At 46.9% G+C, this 14996-nt stretch overlaps 1 protein-coding gene across 1 annotated transcript; it reads left to right on the top strand.

Moving 5' to 3' along the window:
* Positions 1 to 12746: 12746 nt before the first annotated feature.
* On the top strand, positions 12747 to 14778 carry LOC119108280 (sugar transporter ERD6-like 10). Its single transcript, XM_037231858.1, has 2 exons — positions 12747 to 13214; positions 14749 to 14778. Exons 1-2 carry the CDS (start codon positions 12747 to 12749, stop codon positions 14776 to 14778), a joined length of 498 nt encoding a protein of 165 aa, XP_037087753.1.
* Positions 14779 to 14996: the final 218 nt, after the last annotated feature.

The following is a 14996-nucleotide window of genomic DNA, read 5'->3' as shown; positions in this document are numbered from 1 at the left end:
ACTGTATCGTTTCCCTGTTGACGAGACAACGCTGTTTTGACGCGGTCGAGCTCGCGCTCCCGCCACGCGACGAGCATGCCGCTTGTGAGCGAGGTGTTTCCGGCCGAGATGAAAACCGCATGTGTGACACTTTTGGTTCAATTTAGCGACCGCAATAATTCCGAAAACCACGGGTAGAGTTGTCTTCTTTCTATCTTGCCTAACATTGCCCAGAAAGAAGTGCGCAAGCAATTTTCGTCGTTAATCTGTGAGCCTCACTTTCTGACGTGACACTTCAGTTTTGTGTCCTAAATGTAACTAACGATCTATACATACATGCATACATTCAAACATTCTTATTGAATCGATCGCCATTGACTTTCATGACGCCAATGTATGTTTTGCGGGCATTTCAGTTGAAAACTGGTTCTTGTAATTATGATGGTTCCACATGGTAGATCTTAGCCAAACACCCTAATGAATTAGTCATTAAAACAGATAGATCACATGCGTTGGCATCATATATCATATATCACAGTAACGACCTAGGCCATGGCTGTGATTGGTATGACTTTTGCTTCGGCCGTCCGACCACGCTTTGGCTGGAATAAGCGCAAACCTGCCCATAGCACATACAAAATGTAATGTACGTTGCGGTGCTGCGCCGTTTGGCGCTAGGCAGAAAACGTAGTGCAAACGGTTTCAGCGAATCCGTCTGATTCAGCACTTTGTCACGACTTCGCGTTGAAATAAGCTTCGCACCTGCCAGACTTGCGTCGTGACAGCTTAGCTTAAAAATTATGTAATGACTTTGCCTACAGGTATGCATTGGAAACACCAAAACATAGCACAAAAATTGGTCAGCCCGATTGGCAGAACCTTTTCCCGAATGGCAAAATATTCCTTGTAGCTACGCGGTGGCTTGTTTCTTCTTCGAGCTTCGTCGCCATCGACCTCGGGTGCAAGCCATCTGTGGCTATACGTCCATGAAACTGAAACAGTCTGAGGGAACTAAAAGAAAAGGATAAATTCTATCAATAAAAGCAGCCAGAATGCTCTGAGCGAATAAGAAGCTTTAAGCTATACTGGTTGTAATGGGTGACGGTCCTAACTTAGGTACGTTTCAGACACATTACGCCTACGCATGATAATTGAGAGATGAACAAAATGTACATCCAATATCATTTTTTGCAATGCACCATGAGCGCTGGCGTGCTCCCCAGTTTTGCTCGTTTTGCCCAAAACGGTTTACAGCAATGTGTTAGAATGTGTTGACTTCTTTCAAAACGAATTTCATACGTATCATTTCAAATCTGGGGCACTTTGCTAGCGCAGGGGCGATCTGAAGGCTCAGTATTGGCAGGCGGCGCCAATAAAATTTAGTGACCGTGCAACATGGTGAGTTTCCTGGATTATGCGGACTGTCGTGCGCACTGCGCGTACGTACTGACGTCACAGAAGCAACGGGTTCTTCTGGTGAATGAGACAGCCGGAACGTATGAACAGTTATTGGAAAGTGGCAAAAGTAGCACAACAGGCGTAATTCCAGGGCTCGACAAAGAGGCAATTACTACCTACCGAACAGCATGAAGTGCATTATGTGTCGCGGACGCGTGTATGTGCGGGATAATTCCCGGCATCTGGTGACTAGGGTTTGTATTCTAGCCAATATTCAAATGCACAATTGGTATATGTGGCGTATCATGTATGGTAAACGCTACCACCGCCTCGAATCAAAAGATCTTGAATTTGGGATGTTTGTCTCCCTTTAGAAATCCCTGAGCTTTATTTTTAGGAACGTAGATATCGTCGAGGAAAACCAAGCGCCGTTTTATGTTTTCATAATCAGCCCAGCAGCTCCCGATTTTTCGGGGGTCTCATTAAATGTTATAATGTAGTTAAATTTATTTTCTACATAGACATAAGGTCCCACATTGAGAAGCACACATTTTGAGCACTATGCTATAGTCTTAGCTTTATAAAATGCATGGGAGCCAAAGCACATGCTTTTGGAGGATTACGTTATGGTCAAAGCTCCCCGCGGGTGGTGCCCAGAACACACTGGGGAGATGCCCCCTCCCAAAAGAGAAGAAAGCGCCACCTACGCACAAAACACGCTGACAAAATGCGCTGATCGTGTCACCTGCTTGATAGTACTGTCCATATCGGGCGGAGCGGGATGCGCGGATGTCACTGCTCGCCTCCCTCGTTCGCAGGCCACGCCGGTACTGCCAGTGTCTCGGCCAGCTCGGATACTTCGGTCGAGAACCCGTTTGACTGGTTTGTAAAACGCGCACGCTCGGTCATTGACCTAAAATGGTACTGGTCAGCATCTTATTTTCAAAAGCATACTGCCTAGCGTAATCCTTATTACTTATTCAAATGCAAAACTCAGAGCAGTCTTGTATGGCTTTGGTCACCATGACCTTCAAACGGTCAATAAGGTCACTGACCTTGGATGAACATGTTGACCTTTTGCTCAGAACAGTTATCTAGGTTCCAGGGGCCCTTTGGAACCGGCCTAGAATTTGACCTTGTTTGACCTTATTTGACCCGAAGGTTATGACCTAGGACCTCAAACTTCGACCTAAGTGAGTTCACGTGCAGGTCGTTACACCCGATTAATTTTGTGTATCTTAGTTCTCTTACGTCCTAGTTCTCTTAGGTCCTGAGATCTCAGGGAGGAGGTCGAATTGACCCCCACTCGAGCGAAGGGTGTCCAACCGCCTTCCCGGGCGCGTGTTAATAAAGGGCTCATATTTGTACATATTTTCCTCTGGAGTAAATTGTGTGGTGTTCTTATCGGCGTTGCAACCCTGGAAATCAATGCCCAGTTCCGAAACGGTGTGGTTAAAAAACCCTAACATTTTGCTCATATTCTGCGTATAATTTAATCGCACGTTGGCGTCAATGTGCCACATATTTTTTCTGGCGAAAAGATAGCTGGGCTCACTCTCCAAAGCTGTGCTATCTATTTTTATTTTGTAAATTCGGTCCAAACCCTTTGAAAGGATGTATTTCTGGGATCAGCACTCACGCTAAGCAGTGCTAGTTGTATGAGCCCTACCCCTACCACGCGATCGCGCAAAGCCAGGCAGCGGCAGAATTTATTAGCGAGAGCTTAACGTACCACAACGCTCGGCACGGGCCGTCCCGCCCTCTGACGTCAACTGACCTTGAGCGCGACCGCTGCCACCGGCCGCAGACCATACCTGTCAAGGGCAAATAGCGAGCGCCCTAAAGCGACTCTAACCCACGCTGCCACGGGTGGATAGATTGGAAGGCAGGCGCTCTAACCAACCGAGCCACCGGGATGGACAAATCACATTCTATCGCGTTCGTACTTTACTTGCGAATTGTTTTGCTGCAGCTTTCATCCAAAAGGAATTAAATTCTGAAACTTTCCTGGTGCGGGTGAAAAATCTTTGATATGAGGTTGAGATCTTCAGACCAAAGACATTCGAGCTCTTTTGTGAAGATATTAAATTCTCATAAACAGGCATTTTATTTTCCATGTTGTCCGTCCAATTATTGATATATCCTTTGGTTGTGGGGATCAGCGAAGGGATTAGCGATGGGTGACCCAGATCAGCTCCGCAAACTCTGCCCGGATCCTGGCTCTGCTTTGTGGCTCCCCGACGTGCTGTTGCACAATTGCTTATGACGGACATTTCGGGTCCCCCTAACCTCCGACAAGGTACCCCGTCACAGAAATGCCATAATATGTCAAACTACATGAGCAGATCGGTTACGAACCATGCAAAATGACTCCAGTCCCAAAGATCACGCGCTCTGCAAGCTACAAACTTTATTATCGGCCAGTGTATATCACAGCAACCATTTGATGCTGCGGACGGCAGGGCGGCGCCCCGCCGTGCCCTCCGCAGCACCATGGCGCCTCGGCGCCACAGACTTTGGGCAGAAGATTAGGGATGGGGTAGCATTTTCCAGTGGACTCTAGGACAGCATAGGGGACTCTTCCCGGGAGGGGGAGAGGGCTGCTGAGAAGTAGCGTATTCAAAGGGGTCACCATGGGCGTCTGTCACCTTGTCACGTTGTGAAAACCCGAAATTGTCGAAAACTCGTTACATTTCTTCTATCTACTGTTTAGGCAAAGACCGTATCGATGTGGTACGAAACCAACATCAAAATTATTCTGTTGTTTTCAGGTTTAGGAATACATGGAGTGTGTTCATCTCTTTCAGACTGGTAGGTTCGACCCTTTTGAGGCTAAATTTTTCAGGAAACAGAGTACAAAATGAGCTGCACTTGGAGCTAAACACAATTGAAGTCAGGGGCAGAATAACACGACCCAAGTAACTAGCTATCGTTCACCCCAGTGCAATGAAACCAGCAGAAAGTTACATTTTATGGATCACTGACTGTGCACTGAATGCTTGAAAGCGAAAACAGTGACTGCTGCAAGAGGTCTACCTTGTAATGACTCATGCGACATCGCATGGTACAAATGTTGAGATGATGGTGTTTGCAGCAGAAAGTAATGTAGGCAGTAAAATTCATAGACATGTGACGCTTTATACTTTACGGTACTAAAACATAGGGCCAGCTGGTGAAAATGCGTAAAATATTTAGACCCGTTACGATGAGAATAAGCAAATGTAAATCTGCGTGCTTTGAACATCAAGATGGAGTACGAAAACTGCCACATATTGTGCCACATGTTCCTACCATCACGAAGCTGCACACAAATTGTTCACATTCTAAGGCAGGATGCGAGTCGGGATGCATAAATACTATGATTTCCACAGATTCACCGAACAAGGGAAGTTGATATGTGCCGTGTGATTGCGCGATGATTGATATGTGCCGCGGCGCCGCACATATCAGTCATTTACATTATCAGTTACCGCAATGCTCGGCACAGTTCGTCCTTCCCTCTGACGTCACTTGACCTTTAGCGCGGCCGCTGCCGCCGGCCGCAGACCGTGTCGGTCAAGGGCTAATAGCGATCGCCTAAAGTGAGTCAAGCCCGTTCCGGCACGGTTGGATGGACCGGAAGGCGGGCGCGATAACCAACTTAGCTATCGAAAAGACATCGCGTGAGGTGAATATTGAAATGCTGGCGATGGCAGGAGACAGTGGGAAAACTAGCGGTAGTAGTAGGCATTAATGGCATACACTTTTTGCTAAAAAAACGCTTTTTGGCATCTTTTTCAGTTCCTAGAGTGTTTAAAATGAGTTGTATTGTCAATATAAGAGTAAGGATGCCTTGTCCTGGATGTGTTCAGCATTAGGAAGGTACATGCAAATTGTTTGATATTTTTTATAAATTTGGTTTAAAAAAATATATTTTACGCATTTTCACCAGCTGGCCCTATGTTTTAGTACCGTAAAGTATAAAGCGTCACATGTCTATGAATTTTACTGCCTACATTACTTTCTGCTGCAAACACCATCATCTCAACATTTGTACCATGCGATGTCGCATGAGTCATTACAAGGTAGACCTCTTGCAGCAGTCACTGTTTTCGCTTTCAAGCATTCATTGCACGGCCAGTGATCCATAAAATGTAACTTTCTGCTGGTTTCATTGCACCGAGGTGAACGATAGCTAGTTACTTGGGTCGTGTTATTCTGCCCCTGACTTCAATTGTGTTTAGCTCCAAGTGCAGCTCATTTTGTACTCTGTTTCCTGAAAAATTTAGCCTCAAAAGGGTCGAACCTACCAGTCTGAAAGAGATGAACACACTCCATGTATTCCTAAACCTGAAAACAACAGAATAATTTTGATGTTGGTTTCGTACCACATCGATACGGTCTTTGCCTAAACAGTAGATAGAAGAAATGTAACGAGTTTTCGACAATTTCGGGTTTTCACAACGTGACAAGGTGACAGACGCCCATGGTGACCCCTTTGAATACGCTACTTCTCAGCAGCCCTCTCCCCCTCCCGGGAAGAGTCCCCTATGTTGTCCTAGAGTCCACTGGAAAATGCTACCCCACCCCTAATCTTCTGCCCAAAGTCTGTGGCGCCGAGGCGCCATGGTGCTGCGGAGGGCACGGCGGGGCGCCGCCCTGCCGTCCGCAGCATCAAATGGTTGCTGTGATATACACTGGCCGATAATAAAGTTTGTAGCTTGCAGAGCGCGTGATCTTTGGGACTGGAGTCATTTTGCATGGTTCGTAACCGATCTGCTCATGTAGTTTGACATATTATGGCATTTCTGTGACGGGGTACCTTGTCGGAGGTTAGGGGGACCCGAAATGTCCGTCATAAGCAATTGTGCAACAGCACGTCGGGGAGCCACAAAGCAGAGCCAGGATCTGGGCAGAGTTTGCGGAGCTGATCTGGGTCACCCATCGCTAATCCCTTCGCTGATCCCCACAACCAAAGGATATATCAATAATTGGACGGACAACATGGAAAATAAAATGCCTGTTTATGAGAATTTAATATCTTCACATAAGAGCTCGAATGTCTTTAGTCTGAAGATCTCAACCTCATATCAAAGATTTTTCACCCGCACCAGGAAAGTTTCAGAATTTAATTCCTTTCGGATGAAAGCTGCAGCAAAACAATTCGCAAGTTAAGTACGAACGCGATAGAATGTGATTTGTCCATCCCGGTGGCTCGGTTGGTTAGAGCGCCTGCCTTCCAATCTATCCACCCGTGGCAGCGTGGGTTAGAGTCGCTTTAGGGCGCTCGCTATTTGCCCTTGACAGGTATGGTCTGCGGCCGGTGGCAGCGGTCGCGCTCAAGGTCAGTTGACGTCAGAGGGCGGGACGGCCCGTGCCGAGCGTTGTGGTACGTTAAGCTTTCGCTAATAAATTCTGCCGCTGCCTGGCTTTGCGCGATCGGGTGGTAGGGGTAGGGCTCATACAACTAGCACTGCTTAGCGTGAGTGCTGATCCCAGAAATACATCCTTTCAAAGGGTTTGGACCAAATTTATAAAAGAAAAATAGATAGCACAGCTTTGGAGAGTGAGCCCAGCTATCTTTTCACCGGAAAAAAATATGTGGCACATTGACGCCAACGTGCGATTAAATTATACGCAGAATATGAGCAAAATGTTAGGGTTTTTTAGCCACATCGTTTCGGAACTGGGCATTAATTTCCAGGGTTGTAACGCCGATAAGAACACCACACAATTTACTACAGAGGAAAATATGCACAAATATGAGCCCTTTGTTAAAACGCGCCCGGGTAGCCTGTTGGACACCCTTTGCTCGAGTGGAGGTCAAGTTGACCTCCGCACTGAGATCTCAGGACTTAAGAGAACTAAGAGACACCAAATTCACAGGGTGTGTCAACCTGTACGCGAACTCACTTAAGTCAAAGTTTGAGGTCCTTGGTCATGACCTTCGAGTCAAATAAGGTCAACCAAGGTCAAATTCCAGGCTGGTTCCAAAGGGTCCCTGGAACCTAGATAACTATTCTAAGCAAAAGTTCATACGTTCATCCAAGGTCAGTGACCTTGTTTGACCGTTTGAAGGTCATGGGGACCAAAACCATACAAGACTGCTCTGAGTTTTGCATTTGAATAACCGATAAAGATTACGCTAGGCAGTATGCTTTTGAAAATAAAATGTATTCTAGGTCAGTGACAAAGCGTGCGCACTTTACAAACCAGTCAAACGGGTTCTCGACCGAAGTATCCGAGCTGGCCGAGACACTGACAGTACTGACGTGGCTGGCGTATGAGCGAGGCGATCAGTGACATCCGCGCATCCCGCTCCGCCCGATATGGACAGTACTATCAAGCAGGTGACACGATCAGCGCATTTTGTCAGCGTGTTTTGTGCGTAGGTGGCGCTTTGTGCTCTTTTGGGAGGGGGCATCTCCTCAGTGTGTTCTGCGCACCACCCGCGGCGAGTTTTGACCATAACGTTATCCTACAAAAGCATGTTCTTTGGCTTCCATGCATGTTATAAAGCCAAGACCCTAGCATAGTTGTGCTTTTTCAATGTGGGGCCAAATGCCTATCTAGAAAATGAATTTAACTACATTATAACATTTAATAAGACTCTCCAATAAATCGGGAGCTGCTGGGCTGATCATGAAAACATAAAACGGTGCTTGGTTTTCTTCGACGAGATCTACGTTCCTAAAAGTAAAGCTCAGGGATTTCTAAAAGGGGGTAATAGGAGACAAACATCCCAAATTTTAGATCTTTTGATTCGAGGCGGTGGTAGCGTTCACCATGCAGGAGACGCCGTGTCTACCAATTGTGCGTTTGAATATTAGCTAAAATTCAAACCCTAGTAACCAGATGCCGGGAATTATCCCTCACATGCCCGCGTCTGCGACACATAATGCTCTTCATACTGTTCGGTGGGTAGTAATTGCCTCTTTGTCGAGTCCTGGAATCACGTCTGTTGCGCTACTTTTGCTACTTTCCAATAACTGTTCATACGTTCCGGCTATCTTACTCACCAGAAGCACCGGTTGCTTGTGTGACGTCAGTAGGTACGCGCAGTGCGCACGACAGTCCGCATAATCCGGGAAAATGACCATCTTGCACGGTCACTAAATTTTATTGGCGCCGCCTGCCAATGCTGAGCCTTCAGATCGCCCCTGCGCTAGCAAAGTGCCCCAGATTTGAAATGATACGTATGAAATTCGTTTTGAAAGAAGTCAACACATTTTAACACATTGCTGTAAACCGTTTTGAGCAAAACGAGCCAGCGCTCATGCACGCCAGCGCTCATGGTGTATTGCAAAAGTGATATTGCATGCGTACATTTTATTCATATCTTAATTATCATGCATAGGCGTAATGTGTCTGAAACGTACCTAAGTTAGGACCGTCACCCATTACACCCAGTATAGCTTAAAGCTTCTCATTTGCTCAGAGCATTCTGGCTGTTTTTATTGATAGAATTTATGCTTTTTAGTTCCCTCAGACTGTTTCAGTTTCATGGACGTATAGCCGCAGATGGCTTGCACCCGAGATCGATGGCGACGAAGCTAGAAGGAGAAACAAGCCACTGTTAAACTACAAGGAATATTTTGCCATTCGGGAAAAGGCTCTGCCAGTCGGGCTGAACAATTTTGGTGCTATGTTTTGGTGTTTCCAATGCATACCTGTAGGCAAAGTCATTTCATACTTTTTAAGATAAGCTGTCACGACGCAAATCTGGCAGGTGCGAAGCTTATTTCAACACAAAGTCGTGACAAAATGCTGAATCAGACGGATTCGCTGAAACCATTTGCACTGTTTTTTTCTTCTATCTAGCGCCAAACGGCGCAGCACCGCAACGTACATTTTATACGTGCTATGGGCAGGTTTGCGCTTATTCCAGCCAAAGCTTGATCTGACGGCCGAAGCAAAAGTCGTACCAATCACAGCCATGGCCTAGGTCGTTACTGTGATATATGATATATGATGCCAACGCATGTGATCTATCTGTTTTAATGACTAATTCATTAGGGTGTTTGTCTAAGCTCTACCATGTAGAACCATCGTAATAACAAGAACCGGTTTTCAACTGAATTGCTCCAAAACATGCATTGCCGTCATGAAAGTTAGTGGCTATCGATTCAATAAGGCTGTTTGTATGTATGCATGCAAGTATAAATCGTTAGTTACATCTAGGACACAAAACGGAAGTGTCCCGTCAGAAAGTGAGGCTCACAGATTAACGGCGAAAATTGCTTGCGCACTTCTTTCTGAGCAATGTTAGACGACATAAAAAGAAGACAACTCTACCTGTGGTCTCCGGAATTATTGCGGTCGTTAAATCTAAACAAAAGTGTCACACATGCGGTTTTCATCTCGGCCGGAAACACCTCGCTCACAAGCGGCATGCTCGTCGCGTGGCGGGAGCGCGAGCTCGACCGCGTCAAAACAGCGTTGTCTCGTCAACAGGGAAACGATACAGTATGGACACCTATAGCTTCTTGGTGTGATACTACATTGCGCAACCCGACAGTTTTTAATCTGGAGGGCGATTCTTGCCACCAAGGCTATAACCACTGATTACCACCATTGCAACCACATTGATTCAGGGATCAGGCCTCGGGAGTAGGGGTGGATCACCCTGAGTGGACAATATGGCTGATAGCAGTGTTTTGTTTGTGACGAGTTGTGACAACGGTTCAGCAAACAAAATTGTAGACAAAGGGCGGTTTGTCAAAATCGCAAGGGACGTATCCCTCAGCTACCAAAAGTTTACACGTGTGCTTGCTGGAATCCGTCGCTGCTGGCACAAAGAAAATGTGGATTAAAGGGAGCATGCCACATTTTTGCACTTTTTACACACAGATCAGACACGTCTGGTCTGGCCAGCAATGCCGTTTTTCCCGAAATATTTCAGAATGTCTCAGAATTTGGACCGTGAATAGCCGGTTTGGCGGTAAAATGACATTGGACTTCTTGTTCACAACTAAGAACAATCATTTTCATTTTCTTTGTTTTTTTCGAACCTGTGTTTTATGTGATCTTCAAAGAACCCTAGTCGGCAAAAATACCTGTTCAGTAGTTGCTACGAGAGGTCAAAGCACTATGCAGAAGAAAGGATGTATAAATATGAGGCCTTTATTAACACGCGCCCGGGTGGCCGGTTGGACACCCTTCGCTTGGGTGGAGGGTCAATTCGACCCCCTCCCTCAGACCTCAGGACCTGAGAGAACTAGAGACACCAAATCCACAGGGTGTGTCAACCTGTACGTGAACTCACTTAGCTCAAAGTTTGAGGTCCTAGGTCATGACCTTCGGGTCAAATAAGGTCAAATAAGATCAAATTCCAGGTTGGTTTCAAAAGACCCCTGGAACCTAAATTAACTGTTCTAAGCAAAAGGTCATATGCTCATTCAAGGTCAGTGACCTTGTTTGACCGTTTGAAGGTCACGGTGACCAAAACCATACAAGACCGCTCTGAGTTTTGCATTTGAATAAGCGATAAAATTACGCTAGGCAGTATGCTTTTGAAAATAAAATGTATTCTAGGTCACTGACAAAGCGTGTGCCCTTTACAAACCAGTCAAACGGGTTCTCGACCGAAGTATCCGAGCTGGCCGAGACACTGACAGTACTGACGTGGCTGGCGGATGAGCGAGGCGATCAGTGACATCCGCGCATCCCGCTCCGCCCGATATGGACAGTACTATCAAGCAGGTGACACGATCAGCGCATTTTGTCAGCGTGTTTTGTGCGTAGGTGGCGCTTTGTGCTTTTTTGGGAGGGGGCATCTCCTCAGTGTGTTCTGCGCACCACCCGCGGCGAGTTTTGACCATAACGTTATCCTACAAAAGCATGTTCTTTGGCTCCCACGCATTTTATAAAGCCAAGACTCCAGCATAGTGCTCATAAAGTGTGTTTCTCAATGTGGGGCCTTATGTCTATGTAGAAAATAAATTTAACTGCATTATAACATTTAGTGAGTCTCCCCGAGAAATCGGGAGCTGCTGGGCTAATTATGAAAACATACAACATTGGTTTCCAAAGCGCCCTGAAACCTAGGTAACTCTTCTAAGCAAAAGGTCATATTCTTATCTAAGGTCAGTGACCTTGTTTGATCTTTTTAAGGTCATGGTGACAAAAATCATACAAGATCACTTTGAGTTTTGCATTTGGGCAAGCGACGCAGATTACGCTAGGCAGTACGTTTCTAAAAACAAAACGTTGACCTGGCTTATTCTAGGTCAATGACCTACTCAGTCCTTAAGGAAGTTTATGGAAGGTGTATAATCAATTTCCTGTTATCAATAAATTCGAAATGAGCACCAAAAATTATCCCATATTGCAAGCTCTAGAGTAATAAAGCGGATTGACCTTGACCTTGGTCTGACCTTCAAAACTAGCTTTAGGTCAATGTAAGTTGTTGATTCAGTTGTTGTGTTGCCTAAGAAATTATTTCAGAGAGGCACGGCTTCGCCTAACACTCCGTTGTTGGATCAGATTTAATTATTCCCTAGAAATTGTCTTCGCTGAAACCATGGCCTGACTTTGACCTGTCATATGTCAGCGACCTTGCAAGATACATCTAAATTTCTTATACTAGGCAATCCACTATTCAATTGTATACTGCTATGCAAAATTAGACGCGATTGCACCGCGCCGTTCGGAAACAATTCCAGAAAAAACTTCGGGGGGAATTTGACCTCCACCGGAGCGCGTGTTAAGACAAATCTACCAAATGCCGCGAATTCCAGGAAGTGTCCTGCTTTCGTTTTGATTCATACCCTGTCGCGTTTATCACAGGGACTCTTTTTGACGCGCATTTTCGTTTTGGGAACTGTTTACTTGGATGCTCAGTTCATGGCAAGGGTGTGTGTACTAAGCAGACATGCAGCAGCGAGATATCACGTGGTCATCCGACGCACAGGTGCATACATCCGTCTAAGCACTTATCGCTAAAAACTTACACCGCTTGCTGTCTCCATCATAAATGTTCATTTCTACTGAAGTAAGGCGTACCCAGGAATAGCGGAATGCATTTTGACCAGTGGATTTTGGTGCACAAAGCGCCTGATTGTTCATTTTTGCAGGCAGTTTTTGTCTATTTTTTGTAATTTGGATTGTAAATATTAATTAAGTTAATTTGTTATGATAAAACATCATTCTTATAGCTTTCTGTCGCTGCGGTAGCAGTTCCCGGGGCTATCAACAGACTCGACTGGCGCTGAGATTTCACCAAAGGAGACTTTGGAGACGCGTTCAAAAGGCGACACGCTCCCAAGTTGATTCAAAACGCTAAGCTTCATGCTTTTAAAAACAGTATAATAAATTGTGGTCGTGACTCGAGATCTTTGATCTTCCCGCAGCTCTCGGCGACTCTGGTTGCCGGCCAGGTCCTGGCGGGGATGGGCTTCAGCTTTGGTCTGCACAGCATTACCCTCATCCAAGTGCCTGAAGACGAGGACCGCTTCATGAACGACGACCAGCTCAACTGGACCATCGCGGTGACGGCACTGGCGCTGATTACCGGCTCCTGCCTGGCCATGCCCATCGCGCCGGTGCTGGGCGCCAGGCGGCTGCTGATGCTGACGCAGCCGATCCACGCGCTCGCGTCACTCTCTGCCGGCCTTGGAAAACACTTCGGCTGGGTGCTGCTGGGAAGGTTCCTCACGTCCGTCACGCTCGGCATGTCGGAGGGCACTGCGCGAGGCTACGTGTCCGAGATCGTGCCCCCGAACAGGCGCGCGCTCTTCACGGCTATCCTGAGCACGATGCTGTACATCAGTCACGCGGCCAGCATCGGCTTCGCCTGCTATGTGCACTGGAGCACCATGTTCATCATCACAGGATTTTTACCTGCCGCCGTGTGCCTGGCGGGCTTGTATTTCATCCCCAACTCACCGAAGTGGTTGCTGTCACACGGACATCCGGAGGAGGAAGCTCTCCGCGCCATACGTTTCTTTCACGGAAAGGATATCGACGCCGAAGCAGAGCTTCAGAGCACGAAGAACTCTCTCAAGGAGACCCACGTCGACGGCGTCTCCCTCCCCATGCATAAGCTGATTCTGCAGCGGGAGACGCTGCATCCCTTGTTACTTATCACTGTCGAGATGGTTGTTTTCGTCTGGAACGGTGGCCTAGGGATCACTTTCATCGCACCCTTTATCCTGGAAACTGTACACCTGCCTCTGGACAAGTACCAGAGCGCGCTAATAACTTTGGCTCCACCCGCTATCTTTTGCCTGCCGACCAGTATAGTCATCGAGCGTTTCGGTCGTTTGCCACTGCTGCGCATTAGCGGCGCGATTTCCGCGCTGGGATGCGCCGCAATTACCGCCTTCTTCTTCTTGCCTGAGGCGCTGCAGCACACACTGGGTGGGGTCGTGCTGGCGGGTGCGGTGCTCACGCAGCTCTTGTTTACTTGCATTATCTCTCCCATCGCCATGACGTACGTCAACGAGCTCCTGCCGAACCGCACTCGGACTTTCTGCGCCAACATTACCCTTGGTGTGATGTACACAGACCTCTTCATTTTTCTGACGACGTTTCCGTTGCTGAGTGCTTCCATTGGTTTCGGGGGTGTCTTCATTATTCATCTGGTGGTCTGTCTACTGCAGGTGGTTTTCGCCACGTTTTGCCTTCCGGAAACAAAGAATCTCTCGCTGGAACAGATTCAGCAGCTGTTTCAAACAGACGCGGCGGCGTCGGGGACATCACCACACGTGTGCGATGCAGTGGCGGGCAATGTTGGTGAGGATAATTTCGCAATCGAATTAAGAGAATAAAAAGATCTTAATGTCATGTCATGCCATGCCATGCCATCACATGCCACGCTTTTCAAGCTTGGTGCCACACCATGCCTTCTGAACTCTGAACACAAAACAGAGAAAGTCAACAAGCGACAATGGCAAGTTACAATGCTGCATGAATATATGCACGCGCGTCTGCCACGATGTTGTGCAACGACCCTTGCTTGGTTTCCACTCGGAGCATGCTGAAATAAAATGTCCCCTGCCATCGCGATTTTAGACCAAGTACACCCTGGGTCCTCCAGGACAGATATCACAAAATGTAGCACGATCAGTAGCTCTTGATGACGTGTCTTAAGCAATTTTAATCGCCTTCTTTCACATCACGGAGAACTATAAACAACCATTAGAAGATAGATGTAGATTATGCGGGTACCCAGTGCTTCCCTGAACATAACAAGATCTTTCAGCATTTGTGTTAGTGGCTGTCTGACAACGTGTCGGGGCTGGAGTGTTCACCGAACGTTTCCGATAAACTCCAGACTGCTTTAAAACATAGAATACAGATTTATACAACAATAGAAGAGTCTTTGAAGCCAAGGCAGACATCAAAATATGTCGTTCGGCTTGTGGTGGATCGGTGCTTTCTCCGTCGCAGGGCAAGCCTGCAAGGCTTGAAACAGGCTAGCTGAAAAAAGTGAATGTCCGTGAAGGACTGAACCACCGACACAACCTGTTGGCAACCATGAGCTCCGGGCCTATGCAGCCAATTGACACCAAGGCTTCCCCATTCGATGCCCATTGGTCGGTAACCTATCCTTTTTACAAGATGGTGTATTTAGGTCAGGTCGAAGTTCACAGATCGCCCCATACCGGAAAGGCCTGTTTGCAGACGACCCAGCGTTC

Source organism: Pollicipes pollicipes, unplaced genomic scaffold (genome assembly GCF_011947565.3).
Source record: "Pollicipes pollicipes isolate AB1234 unplaced genomic scaffold, Ppol_2.1 Scaffold_6686;HRSCAF=7923_pilon_pilon_pilon, whole genome shotgun sequence".
Classification (NCBI taxonomy): Eukaryota; Metazoa; Arthropoda; class Thecostraca; order Pollicipedomorpha; family Pollicipedidae; genus Pollicipes; species Pollicipes pollicipes.
The sequence above is the reverse complement of the archived record's forward strand: the minus strand, read 5'-3'. Positions and strand labels throughout refer to the sequence as shown.

Bases quoted from the DNA above. Each gene is read 5' to 3' on its own strand.
- LOC119108280 (XM_037231858.1), top strand. From the start codon at position 12,747: ATGGGCTTCAGCTTTGGTCTGCACAGCATTACCCTCATCCAAGTGCCT. The intron at 13,215-14,748 runs GCGGGCTTGTAT...TCTCCGTCGCAG, and splicing joins TACCTGCCGCCGTGTGCCTG to GGCAAGCCTGCAAGGCTTGA.